Below are 14,049 nucleotides of genomic sequence, written 5' to 3' on the forward strand. Positions count from 1 at the left end.
AGCTGCAATTGTTCCCCCACTGCTCTCCCAGAAAAAGAACACTCTCCTCCACCTTCTCTGTATATTAGGTGTGCATCAGCCTGGGAATGGTCAAAAGGTAGCACACAGGACCTGCCTCTGGTTCTGACTTGGGGGGGGGGCTCTTCATTCATCAAATGGTGTGAATGAGAGCTTCAGATATTGCAAGCCTGTCTTCGAAAGGCAAGCCCTTCAGATGTAACTGCCTCTCTCAGAGGATATCCTCCTCTGAAAGGTTGGGGTTAGGCTGAGCCAAAAGGGATAAAAGGAAAAAAGAAAACATGCTGTCATTCAAGAAGAGAAAGCCACTTCCCCTACCCAGATGATGCGAGACAGTAAAACAGACTGGGGGGGGGGGGTGTTCCCAGTGATGAAGCTGGCAATGGTCATAATAAATCCAGGAGCCATTTGGAGCAGAGATGGCTATCATACCTTTCCTACAAGCAACCAGCCCCCGCCTTTTATTTTGCAAATTTAAATTACACACGCACAGACGTATTATAACAGCAGCTTCTGCAAAGAAAAATCAAAGCACCCCTCAATCGCTTCCTTTGAATGCCATGCCTTCTTTTGCATCAGTTGGGGCGGGGCGCTTTTCCCATGCCAGCGAATTTGCCCCTCGCAGAAGTCTACTTGCATCCATTTCTCTCCTCTTCGTCTCCGCGGAGAACACCCCAAGAAAGCCCTTTGGCGACTAGTTTCTGCACACTCCCCCCCCCCTTACGTCAACCCTCCTCATCCAGACACACAGAGACCCCTCCGGGCTCCGGAGCCAGAAGTTCTCGCTTCTGCGCTCCCCGGGAGCGGATGCGTTCGCAGCTGACCTTTTCCAAACAATGCACGCCGAAATCACACCCGCACGTCTGGAGGGGCGAGCCCGGAGGGGAAGTTTCGTGGCGTCTCGATGCCGCCGAGCTGCCCACCTCCGCCGAGGCGAATTCCTTCGAAAGGTGCGCGTCGCGCAGAGAGAGGGCTGCCAGCCTGCGCGCGGCTCCGCCACCGTGCGCCCCGAAGCCTGGCCATCCCCCCTTTGCCCCTTTCCCCCCACCGCGCAGGCAGGGCGAGGGAGGGCGAAATGCGGCAGGCGGAAAAGAGAGCGAGCGAGAGATGGATGCTCGCTTACCTTCGCGGGCTTTGAGCAGGACCGTGTTGGCCACGATGTTTTCCAGCTCCATTGACAAGCTCCGTCAGGGCGCTGCGGCGAGGATGTCAATGGCAGGAGGCGCGCCCGGGTCTCTCTCTCTCTCTCTCCGCTCCGCTCGTGGAAGGAGCAGCAGCAGCAGCAGCAGCAAGCCAGCCAGCAAGCAGCCCGGTCCCGCCGTCCGTCCCTAGGGCATTCTTTCTCTTCCTCCTCTCGATCCCTCCGTCGAGCTGCCTCCCTCGGCGAAGCGCCGCTGCCTGCTCGCTGGCTCGCTCTCCGCCGTCCAGCCCTCGAGTCCCGTCCGCGCACCTCCCTCCTTACGTCTCTCCCTTACTCCATTCTCCGCGCCGACAGGCAAAGCCCGCCCTCCCGCCTCCCCTCCTCTGACGGTGTCAGGTTACAGGCGCTCGCTGCCTCCCTCCGCGGGGGCGTGGCACGGCCCAGCCAGTTCCGCAGCATAGCGCAGGCGCCGTGCTCCACAGCTGGCTCGCACCTCGGCCGTGCCGAGCCGGGCATACTGGGAGATGTAGTCTCGGGGGCGCTTCCCCGGGCTGTGCGTTTCCCGCGCGCGCACGCAACTGGCCGGAGGGAGAGCCGGGCGGGCGCGTGTCTATCTGTGTGTGCGTTTTGCAGCTGCCTTGTGCAGTTGGGAAAGGAGACGGGAAGCGGCAGAGCGAGCGGAAATGGTCTGGACTTGCAAACTGGGCTGCATGCTGCGCCAGGGAGGGTGGACCGTAACGATCTTTCTGCAGGTTGTCTATCAGCTCCCTCGCATTAGCGAAAGAAGTTGCTGGTGGAAACCCTGCGAGCTCGGATGTCTGCTGCGATGCCGCTTTCCTTTGGCTGAACGGCAACAGGATTGAATGGAAGAAAGAGACATAAACTACTTAAGATGCAGGCTGCGTCTCCTTCTTCCATACAATTTTGTTGCAGTTGTTGTTAAATAGATTCTGCTTCCTGCTGTGCATTTTATCATATTTGCGTCCCAGTCTTCAAGGAGTTCAGAGCAAGTGGCTGTAATGTAGTTTTTACTGGGAATGGCAGAACCTGTTGAACTGCTGGCTGAAGCCCAATACCATTTGAGTGACAATCCTGTCTCCATGTGCATGCACACGAAAGCTCATACCTAGAACTAACTTAGTTGGTCTTTAAGGTGCTACTGGAAGGAATTTTTTTCTTTTATTTTGTTTTGACTATGGCAGACCAACACGGCTACCTATCTGTTCCAGGTTTGCTGTTTGGATAGGAGATCAAATCGGGATAAACGTAACAACAAAGTTAACAAGCGTTTCATATGGCCAGTCCTAATAATTCTGAGTTTATGACTGATACTTTAGCCCTATATAAAACTATAACTCTCTGTTACTGTTTTCTACTGGATAGGATAAATGAATTGGGAAGACACTGAAAGCCTGTGGCCTCTTTCTAAACTGATTTGCTAGGGACTTGTAAGCCCCAGTGAACAGTGGGACTTACTTGTGATTTAATGAACATGCATTGGGTTGTACTATGTGATACACACTCCAACAATGAATTGTGGTTTAAGGAGGCCGCAGCCCTCACTTTTGCTGGATTGGATGCCTCTGAGAGAAATAGACTGGTTGCAGATCCATCCTTGGCTTTGGTCTTACCCCACAAAATGCCCTGTTTTAGGGCCTTACGTCAGCTAGTGCTGACAGAATTTCCGCTGGTGGTAGCTTGACAGCAGCCTGCATCTGGGAGTGGAGCGCAGGGGTGTACAGGGACTTGAGCTTGATGGAAGAGAGAAACCTTTGCCACATCCTAAGGCTTGCCAGGAGCACAGATAAGGGGCTAGGTTTGCTCTGTTAATAGAGATCAAGCGCCTTGGGCTTCAGAGGCAGTTCTTTCCAAGTCAGTGTGCATAGGATGAAGGTTGCATATTAAACAGGAAATTTGACAACTACAGCCCAAATCGGAGCTGCCTTATACACTTCTACTGAACAAGAGAAATCCCTGTGTTTCCAGTATGGATGGCTATGCATTTTCTGCGATAGCCACAGGGCACTGGTGTGTTTGAAACATGGGCAAACAGGCCTTGATAGAAATGCAGAGGCTTTTCATTTGCTAAAACATGTGAAGCTGCCCTCGTTCTCAGGTGGAGTGATTGAGAAATTATGATCTTACTGAAATAAAACAGTGGCACTGCAACCTGGGTAGCAGTAGGTATGCAGTCAGAACCCACTTACTTCAGAGTAGTTCCATAGACTATGACAAGGATTAGGCAGCAATTGGTGGGTTAAGAGCAGAGTGTTTACTAGTACAAGTGCTCCTAACTGGTCACTCTCCCGGCATGGAGGCTCCCTACTAAGTAGGGTGAATCACATGGAAAACTGCTTTGTTTTCGCTTCTGCACGGATGGAAGCAGTTTTCAGTGGCCTCTGCGCAGATAGGACCTGCAATATTTGAATCGGCCCATAGTTGTTTCCCCTTGCCGATTGGCTCTTTCCTGCAGAAATTTAAGACTTGTTTACAGTAAGCCCCTTAAGACATGAGAGACCATTATGAGATCTCATGAGAAACGCAGTTCAGATGCTTACTGTTTGGAGACAAGCGTATCCAGAACTTCTGTCTCTTCTCCGGGATGATTAATAACATCCCTTCAGCAACAGCTGTGCTAGAAGTCCAGTTAATTGACCACAGCAATCCCCCTGGTAGACCTTGAGTTGTGCCATGGTGCCACCTAGTGGCTTTCTTATATCTGGGATGAAGAAGACAGGCTGCGCCCAACCTCTGTGGCAAGTGGCCTCCAAGCCTAGTCATGAGCATCAGGCAGTGCCGCTTGAGTGCAAATGATGGAGAATATACAGCAGCCTGTTGCCTGGTATGCTTCTTGCTCTGGTCAGGGAGCAGACGTGAGAGATTGGTGTGCTGCCCTGACCATGGCAGGTCTGCCTGCTCTTGGGCAGATATGCTGCAAAAAAAACACACCACACATTAGCCTGCACCACAGATTAGCCACTTGTGCCTTAACCCCAAATGATGTCACTTTCCCCAAGTTTTTCACATTTTGTCTTATTTATTTTACAAAATCTGTCCCCTTCCATGGCCCTATGGAGCCCTCAGTGTATACAAACATAGCAAAAATGCATCTTTATAAACAACTAAAATCAGATAGATGTTTTAGCTAGTGTGGTCCATGGACCAGCATGCTGTAACTGGGTAAGGGAGAGCTGCCCAATCTCAAACAGTTCAACAGCAAGTGCCCATTTTACAGTCCAAATGCCCATTTTACAGTCCACCAAAAGGATTGAGTGCTGTTTTTTGGTTTTGTTTTTTTTTAATGTATTTTTCCAACAAGCATTTTTGGTTTGCCAACTTCTCTCTCTCTCTCTCTCTCTCTCTGTGTGTGTGTGTGTGTGTGTGTGTGAGAGAGAGAGAGAGAGAGAGAGAGAGAAACAGAGAGGGGAGGAGGAATCCACCCTCATTGTGGGATCACTATTTTTAATGATACATCAATGTTGAAGCCATTGGTGAAATCCAGAGAATACTAGTCCTTATCTCTTTATAAGATGCACAGTGTATTTCTCTCAAGGAGGCTTATTGGTTATTATCTGGGGTTGGCATTTTTAACCACAGCTCCCCAAGCATTCTCCTTAAGACCTTTTCTCTCATGGAATTGCATAGCAGTAGCTCGTGTGATTTCAGAAGAATACTAGCTTTCCGTTACGTTAATGGAAGACCACAGGCATGACACCACAAACTGCATTTTGAGGCTTGGATTGTAGTCATCTGTTGAACCATTAAAGTCAGCGGAGTTAATTGCTAAGTATTTGTGTAGCATTTTTATGTTTGTGGAGCATTTTACAATCCTCTTCAGTTGTGCTCATAAAACACCCACAAGGCAGATGGGGATGGAAGAGAATTTTTGATGGATTTGCATTTTTAAGTGAACGGACCCAATTTGCACCTCTGGGGCTGAAGCATGGATCGGAACAGAATGAGCCTTCAGATTCTGCATTTCTCTGAATTCTGCAGTTTTCTTGGCTCAAAAAAGTACCATATATGTCTGTGCGTGCCTATTATGGGGGAAAATAGTTTACGAGTGGCATACATTGAGATTAAATACATATCTAAATGTGGATTTAAATTTAGTTTCATATGAATTTTTTATTTCCCCATTACTGCAGCTCTGTAGCAGGAAATAGTGCATCAGGAGACGGTGGAAGAAGACTGGAAAAAAATTAAGATTTATCTGCAAAAATATTGTAAATTGTATGAATGTTAAGCAGGATGCTTGATCATAAACAATTTGGCACCATCGGAACAGATGAAGTGAATTATGAAGATAAGTTAAATTTACGAAAAAATCAATTTTTTAGATAACTATTAGGCTAAGCTTAATGTTTTAATGTTTTAATAGAGTGAAATGAATATATCTAAAATTTAAGATATAACATTGGAAAACTAGATTGTAAGGTGGGGACAAGGTGATAAATATGCTGGATTAATTTTTATAAATTTGGAACGCAGGAGCGGGAGATGTGAGGAAGTCCAAAGAGGATAAGAAAATATGTTATAAATGTGATATTTTTGTATGTTTTGTTTTGTGTGTTGTAACAAAAAAACCCTTAATAAATATTATAAAAAAAGGAAATAGTGCATCAGCTGAATTTCATCTGCCTTGCAGAAGGAACAGGGAGTTTTGTGTGCCTGACAAGGTCAGGAAAGAGGCCACAACCTTCAAAATGAAATGGGAATAATAGGAGCTACATAATAGCCACTTGAGAGTGTGATTTGCATATCACAGTTAAGCCTGGGGTCCAATAGCTCAGAAATCTACGGAACTTGATCCTGCACATACTTACTTGGAAATATCCAATGCTGTATTCGCACAAGGATGTTCATGCAAAGGGAGTTTTGCACCCCTTTCTGCCCACTGTGCCCTCCAAAAGACCTCTTCTGAACAGGCTGTGCTGGTTGCTTCCACCTGATTTCCCATTTCTACTGTGGCACATTGTAACTGTTCTGATTAAATCATAAGTTGTTTTTCATTATTTTTCATGTAGCGGTATCAGTATGCACAGCAGCTTACAGGCTACCAGAGGACAGTCCCCTGCCCCGATGCCCTTACAATCTAATATTCCTCCCCAGGGAACCAGCAGAGGAAGCAGAGGCAGTGATAAATGCTTTGACGAAGCCTCCTTGTGGATGGCGGCAAAGTAACTCATTGATGACGTTGGCTCTTCCCAAATGAGCTCTTCTTCAATAACAGAAGTGCTAACACTGATTGTACATGCAGATGAATGCCTCCGTAGCCAAATATTTAAATATTCAATTTCAATATTTGCATGAATGATCTGAAATAAAATGTTTACTTGGATCCGATAACTGTTTCAGGTTCTTCACTGGGAGGAGGTAAGGCTTTGTGCATATGGTTTGTAGCAGAACACCACATTCAGCCACAGCATTGCTGGCGAAAAGGGTCTCGGGTGGCAAGATGGGGAAGACCCTGAAGAACAGGGTTGGGCTTGATGGGCCAATGGTCTGGCTCAGGTTAAGGCAGCTTCACATGCTTCATATCCTGGAACGTTGGCCAGTCATGGCGGCTGGGCTGGAGGACCTGGTCTCTTAGCATTAGCATCTGAGAGAGCCAGTGTGGTGTAGTGGTTAAGAGCGGTAGATTCATAATCTGGGGAACCGGGTTCGCGTCTCCGCTCCTCCACATGCAGCTGCTGGGTGACCTTGAGCCAGTCACACTTCTTTGAAGTCTCTCAGCCCCACTCACCTCACAGAGTGTTTGTTGTGGGGGAGGAAGAGAAAGGAGAATGTTAGCCGCTTTGAGACTCCTTCGGGTAGTGATAAAGCGGGATATCAAATCCAAACTCTTCTTCATCTTCTTCTTCTTCTGTTTGCCAGCTCACGAGAGCCAGAGTTTGCAGACCTGCATTCTAGGTGGCTGTCACCCCTCACTGCCCCATGCTTGACAAAGGCTAGGTATTGAAAGTGCTGTTGACCAAATAATTGCTCTTCGGGGGGGGGGGTGTTGAGAAGGTTGAACTGGGAGAGGGACGCGGATTTACCGTGATGCACTAAATGTTATTGGCTTTTACTGAATGATAACTGGGTCAACAGCTTCTTTTAAAGAAAACCTTGCTGTTTCCTCCTAGCAGTTGCAGACTTATTACCTACCCAGGGTGCTTTGGCTAAGGCAAGGTAGACGTTTAAGTAAAATTTGTGATAGGTCTTTGCTGCGCATGATCTTACACGTGTTTGCTTAGGAGTAACTAAACTGAGATTGGCATAACCGACTCCCAATTAAGCATGCAAAAGATGGCAACGTTGCAGCCTGGTCCTATTTGCCCTACTGGGTTGACCCAGCACTGCCACCTATACGCTGCCTTTAATTCATGGTGAGAGGGTTTTCCATAGCTTAGTCTCCCATGTACTTTTTCTCCTCTGGAGAAAAAATATTTTTTTAAAAGACACATAACCCAGTGTAGTTTTTGTTTGGAACTGGCTAAGGAAAATTTCTAAGCCTAGAATTATAAAGGTATAAAGAGAAGGGGGGGGGAGTCCCAAGTAAACCTTTAAATTTTGCTTCACAGTCTCTTTTAAGAAGGAAGGTATTTTTCATTCACAGCTAAGCAGGGACACTTCATAAAACACCTTTTGATAAACACAGGCTGTCAGAGGGGGAAAATGGTCGAGCAGCCATCTTTCAGGGGCCTGGGAGTGAAACGCTAACACATTTATTCCCCCCTCAGTACAAAAGCTGAAATTTGGCCTCACTGTAATAAGAAAAGAAGACTGGTAAATGAAGGGCTGTGTTATGAGCTGTTGCAGCGGATGAGTCACCAACTGAGTGGGCTTGCAGGTCTGCAGCTGTGAATACTGCAGTAACAGACTGTCTCCTGTCTCTACAGGAGAAGGCGAAAATCTTGGGTTGTTTTTTTTCCAAGACAAAATTTCCAATGAGAAACAAATACTTTCTATAAGGATTATTCATGGGAGTAGCCTTCCAATAGCTTGTTCTCCATTCCTCTTTGCATATGTAACTGTTGCATCCATGTAATTATGGGAGTCGATGGTCCACAGCCCTTTTCGGCTGCTTGGGGTCTTCCAAACACATCTGTGTAGTTCAGAGCTCTTGTTGGAATGCAGCTGCTCTTGTTTTTATTATTATTTTTAAATCAAGTTTGAGTGCCCCAGCTTCAGAGAATACGTGATATTTGAAAAATGTGGTGCAGAAGGCCTTTTAATTTAGTAAATTGGGTACATTTATATTTGTCTGCAAATATTTTCCAAGCTGAATCTTAATTAATGCCACCAGAAGTGAAATGATCGCATCCACAGCATCTCAAGATTTATTACTGCTAGCCGTGATGTACCAGAAATTGCAAACAAATGACACCGCCAAAGTGGAAGCATGCTTAGCAGTTTGAGTCAATGCAAACTGATCAACATCGGGACTTCCGGGTTAGCGCGAACGGCTAATGGCGGATTCCCTCCGAGCTCCGGAGGGAATCGGCTCTGCTGAGGACGGGTCTTGCCGTGCCGGCGACACGGGGACCCTCAGAAACCGCAGGCGCGGAAGCCTGCGGACTTGGTGACTCGGTGGGCACCTCAAGCGCCCTCCCCGACCCACGAAGAGCCTTTTTAAAGGCTGCGGAGAGGGTACGGAGAGTGGCGTGGTGCTGAGAGTAGACCGCTACCTCAGTAGAGTGAAGCCGCAAGCCATGGCCGGAGAGCGCTGACTTTCTTCCCAAATTTGGACTGGATAACAAAGGACCCGTGAGTAGTGGAATTTGGACTTTAAAAATTTTATCCTGTGAATTCGGCACGATCGGGGGATGTGTTAAAGGGAAGTCCGCACCCCCTCCACTTATAGACGTTTCAAAGCAAGGAACGGAGAATTAAGGCGGAATGAATACTGTTTTGAGGATTTAAAAGTTTCTCACAAATTTGATAGAACAAGATTTTTGTGCTGGAGAGAAAGGGAATTTGGAACTTTGTGTGTATCCCCCCCAAAAAACCCGGGAGTGTCCTATTTGGGTCCCGGAGGAAGAAGTGAAAGGAGTTTGACAGCTGTCAAAGAAGCTGTCAAACGGGCGGACAAAGTAAAGAATTTTGCTATTTAATAACTCTTGGAATTAAAGTTGATACATTTGGACTGAGGCGATTGGAAACAAAGTATTGATAATAACAAAGTAACAGATTATTGGAAAAGGACTACTAAATAACTGAAAGCCCCCTAGGGGGAATTAGTGACATTACAATGGCTGCAGAGGGAAAATTACTGGCGGAGATAGAAAAAATGTTTTTTCTCGTGGGAATCCTGCAGGAGCAGAGTATGGCTCTGAGTAAAGTTTTTATGACCTTGAATCCTGAAACAAACAACTCTGCTGAATGCACAAAGGAGATGTACGATAAAAATTCTGCAGCTGAGCAGGAAGAGATGCCTTTGGAATTGACAGAGAAAAAAGAAGGAGTTCAGACACTACAAGTGGAAAATATCAACCAGAAATCTGCAGCGTCAGAGTATGAGCAAGAAGACCTCTGGATTACAGACCTGCGAAAGATGAGAAAGAAGAAGAGAGAAGCCCCTGGAGTACTTGGAATATTAAAACTAGAAAGAACAAAGCAATATGATTGGGACTTTTCTCTTGAGTATGGAAAACTAGATGGTCTTTCGCAGCAAACACTCTTCAACATTCTGAATGAAAGAAAATATGATTTGACTCTGACTGAACTCCTTCGGGGTCTTAGGACCATCAAAGAGGACTACCAATATAGCTGGCAGAGAGGGACTGACAGAGAATTAGACGCCTCGGACGTGAGGAATCCGGGCTAGAAATATTTTTTGTTTGTTTTCTGGACATTTGTCTAGGAAGGGACAGAAACCGGGGCAGGGGGGGGAGAGAATAGAATTATAAAATGTTATGTTTTGTATTACTTGGTCAATGTGACCTATAATTAATATAACAAAGGGAAAATTTGTGAAGGGGAAGTTAGATCGACCTTAAAAAAAAAAAGAAATTAATGATTATAAGAGAATTGGATAGTTGAATACAGATAAACAAAAGATTTTAATTTTCAAAAGCAATGTGAATATCTTTAAGAGGTTAGGTAAGAACTTGCTGAATTAACTTTGGAATTGGGATGTAAGAGGAGGGGGTGGGGGGAAGTCAATGAAAGTGGGTAAAGAAACTTAGGGTATGTAATTGTATTTGTGTGTTTGTTTGTCTTTGTCTTTGTGTGTGTGTCTGTTGTTATAAAATGTAAAAACCCAATAAAAATTATTTTTTAAAAAAAAAAAAAAACAAACTGATCAACATCATATTCATTCAAATGGCTGGAGAACTGGGTTTTCCTCTCTGTAGTATAAAATCTGTAAGCATAGCTGCTGGCCACCAGCTCATTATGCCTTTTCAGTGTCTCCCTACAAATGATTAACAATTTGCCTGCCTTCAGTTAATTGTGAGGGCTACAATGAGGTTATGACCCTACAAATTGGCATATTGTCTCAACATTCAATGATGTGTCATAACAGCGGGTTAGGAGTACGCTGACCTCATTCAAAACATCTGGCAGGCAGCCTGCGTATCATAGAATTCTTACACACTCTCCCCGTGTATGGAATGAATCTGTAGTCACCTAGCAATAGCAATAGGGCAGTGCCTCTTATTTCAAAACATTCCACAGGCTCTGAAGCGTAGCATTTTATAGTTGTTAAACTATGAGGCTTGCATGTTAGTGCTACATCCACAATGCCCGTTTCCAAAATCTCTCAAGAAGTCATTACTTAATTTAAAGCAGCCACTGCCAAATGATTCCACTAGGATTTTTATAAAAAACACAACCCTTCAAATTGTTTCCAGAAATGCAATTTGGAGTGGGGGAGGGGAGTGGGATTGCCACTGGCTGCCAAAATAGAGATCCTAGCTGCCCCTTATATGTTCCAAAGTTTAATTTCAACCTCTAACCAGATCCAGGGGGAAGAGGAAGGGTAGAGGAGCAAAGTAGAATATTTGTAAAATGCTTTGAGGGTTATTTTTTTACTAAGCAGTCTATAAATTTATGATATAATAAGTGGTGGATGCATCTTTTGTGTGTTTGGCAAATTTCCCAGTTGACATTGGGAAGTGAACAAAGCTAATTATTCGCTGTTCTCAGACCTCTTTTAAGCATAAGCAACGCTATCCCTATAAATATTCCTGCCAATTTCATAAACCAATTCAACATAATGTGAACTCCCTATCTATCTATTCTCCAAGCCTTAGATCATCTTGGCTGCTTCTTTCGTAGCTGTTATGATGTCATACAATCCAGCAAACTGGACAGGTCATACAATCCAGCAAACTGGACAGGTCATACAATCCAGCAAACAGGAAGCCACCCCCCCCCAATGGCCAACCAGGTATCTGGAGGGATGTGTGAGGAAGTCTATAACAGGACATGAACCCAGGAGCCCTTTTCTTGTTTTGAATCCCCAGAACTGGCATCATTTAGAGGCTAACACAGAGCTACATGCCACTTTGCCACTCTCAGTAGCCTCATTCTCCATAAATTTGTGGGGTCCGATGAAACAGCTGATAGGACATGGGTGTGGAGGCGTGATTTTAATCTGGAAAGCCACATTCTCTTGTGAACCATATTCTGGAGACTAGATGCTAGTGGTGCCTGGGACCAGAGGCAGGTGTGGGAAGAGCAGTGAATGTGACACTTTCCTCTCTACACAAGTGTATATTCTAGCTGCACAGAAGTCACCAGTTTGCAAATGCACATACACTTCCATCCAGGCAAGCAAGAAACATGATCCCAGGTGAAGAACACATTCCAGGCAGGCGAAAGCAGTCAAGGAGTGAGAGGATGGGGGCGCACGCGATAGGTTTGGCCTGGAGGGGGAACAAAGAAGGTGTGGCCTACAAGGCGTATGACCTGGAGAGTGTCCCAGGAGCTAGCCAGCGAGGCCTGGGGAGCTGCACTTTGCCTCCCAGGCTTGAGGTGCCCCACCTCGTTATAGGATTTCAATAAAAGCAGAAGCAAGGAAATAAGGAAGAATGTTGTCATACCCGTTTGTGGAAAGTACTAAGAGATTAACAGGCCTGTTCCCCATGTCCTCCTTTGCTTCTCTCATTGCACTTTCGCCATGGAGGCAGGTCTTCCCATTACCTGGGGTTAGTATATGAGAAAATGGAATAGCAGGAGCTAAATCCCTCAGATCTCCCCCCCAATGCAATGTTTGCCCCCAGTTCTTACAGTCTCAGGTACAGAGTGGCCTTCCTATCCTTAACTGGCAGCCTGACTTTTGCCATTTCAGCAACTGGACAGGGATCAGATGTTCCTGGTCTGAATTCTGGGCATCTGCTCAGAGGCAGCGGACAGGGGACTGCATGAAAAATCTGGTTTCAGAGGCAATTGTGGTGAGAAGCTTCATGAGATAGCCAGTGGTGAGATGGGAAGGAGAGACTAGGATGGGATTTGGGGGACATTGGGTGGAAGGCCTGTGAGTCTGGCTGAGAGGGAGGTTGTGCAGGCATTTGGCATGGAATTCCTAATTCCTACTGAAATCAAACCCTGGGCTTGGAGCAGCCGTCGTAATGTCCACAGGGAACTGACATTTCTCCTCTGTCCTTTGATCTCTTTCAGGATCTCATGGGATGGCTGACCTCCTTTCTGGAATCTGAAAACATCCTCCTTGAGGCCCTCTTCCAACTGAGGAATAGTCGTGTGGGGGTGTCCAAAATGGAGCAAGGAAGACTACATGGAGGCAGGGTCTAGAACTCCGCCCCCCCCATCAGATATAACATTGAACTCTCAGCATGGGAAAAATGGTGGACAGTGGAAATTTTGGCTTGCTATGCAATTCAAGATAATATCCAAAAAATGGTTTATAGATGGTATCTGATGCCAAGTAAACTCAGCAGAATGTATGAGAGGTTTCAATGATTGAATGATTGTTGGAAATGTTCAGAAAAAGATGGTTTTCTATACCATATGTGGTGGCTATGCAGGCATGCAAAAATAATAGTTGGGATATGGTATATGAGGAACTTAAAAAGATGCTTAAATTCACCTTCCTGAAAAGACTGGGAAGCCTTCTTGCTGCCAATAATAGGGGAAGAGATACCAAGGAAAGTAAGGGATTTATTTTTATATGCAGCAGTGGCCACAAGAATAACTTAGGCAAAGAATTGGAAAGAAAAGATTGTTCTGACAAAGGATCAATGGTTGCAGAAATTAATAGAGTTTGCTGAGTTAGCAAGTTTGGTGGCCAAAATAAGAAATTATGATGGGGGGTGGGGGTGGGACAAGAAGTGAGTGGGAGTATCTTGAAGAATACTTTTAAAAGGGTGGTATCAAGGTTAACTAGCAGTTGGGATAAGCCTATGATCAGCAGCAGACAAGATAAGGGATCAGAAAGAATGAAAAAAGGATCAAGAAACATAAGGAGATGTAGGAAACCAAAGAATATGAAACAGGATGTCAATGAAAGATAAGTCGGGAAGCCTATATAAAAAAAGATAAGATGATGAATGGAAAATGTATATATATAAATATATATAAATAAACATTTAAAACATTTAAACATTTAAATCATTTAAACATTTAAACATTTAAAACATTTAAACATTAGGAAGAACTTCCTGACAGTAAGAGCTGTTCGACAGTGGAATTTGCTGCCAAGGAGTGTGGTGGAGTCTCCTTCTTTGGAGGTCTTTAAGCAGAGGCTTGACAACCATATGTCAGGAGTGCTCTGATGGTGTTTCCTGCTTGGCAGGGGGTTGGACTCGATGGCCCTTGTGGTCTCTTCCAACTCTATGATTCTATGAAACAACATTAGGAAGGGATGAGGTGAAGTACGCACAGGATTGCGTGCAAAATGAAGCCGTTTCAAGTCTGCCTGAAACGCCCCCACGGTAGGCGCG

General features: G+C 45.4%; 1 protein-coding gene across 2 annotated transcripts in view; it reads right to left on the reverse strand.

Moving 5' to 3' along the window:
• The window catches only part of GRK5 (G protein-coupled receptor kinase 5), a 153,455-nt gene extending 151,891 nt beyond the window's left edge, over positions 1 to 1,564 (reverse strand). The window contains exon 1 of one of the 2 annotated variants that reach the window (XM_081863732.1): positions 1,142 to 1,564. In XM_081863732.1, coding sequence (XP_081719858.1) covers positions 1,142 to 1,193 — 52 coding nt within the window. In that variant the 5' untranslated portion in view covers positions 1,194 to 1,564. The remainder of the gene's footprint in view (positions 1 to 1,141) is intronic. The other variant, XM_081863731.1, reaches the window with a different exon arrangement.
• Between the last annotated feature and the right edge of the window lie 12,485 nt (positions 1,565 to 14,049).

This window comes from Podarcis erhardii, assembly GCF_964252035.2.
Source record: "Podarcis erhardii genome assembly, chromosome: 5".
Classification (NCBI taxonomy): Eukaryota; Metazoa; Chordata; class Lepidosauria; order Squamata; family Lacertidae; genus Podarcis; species Podarcis erhardii.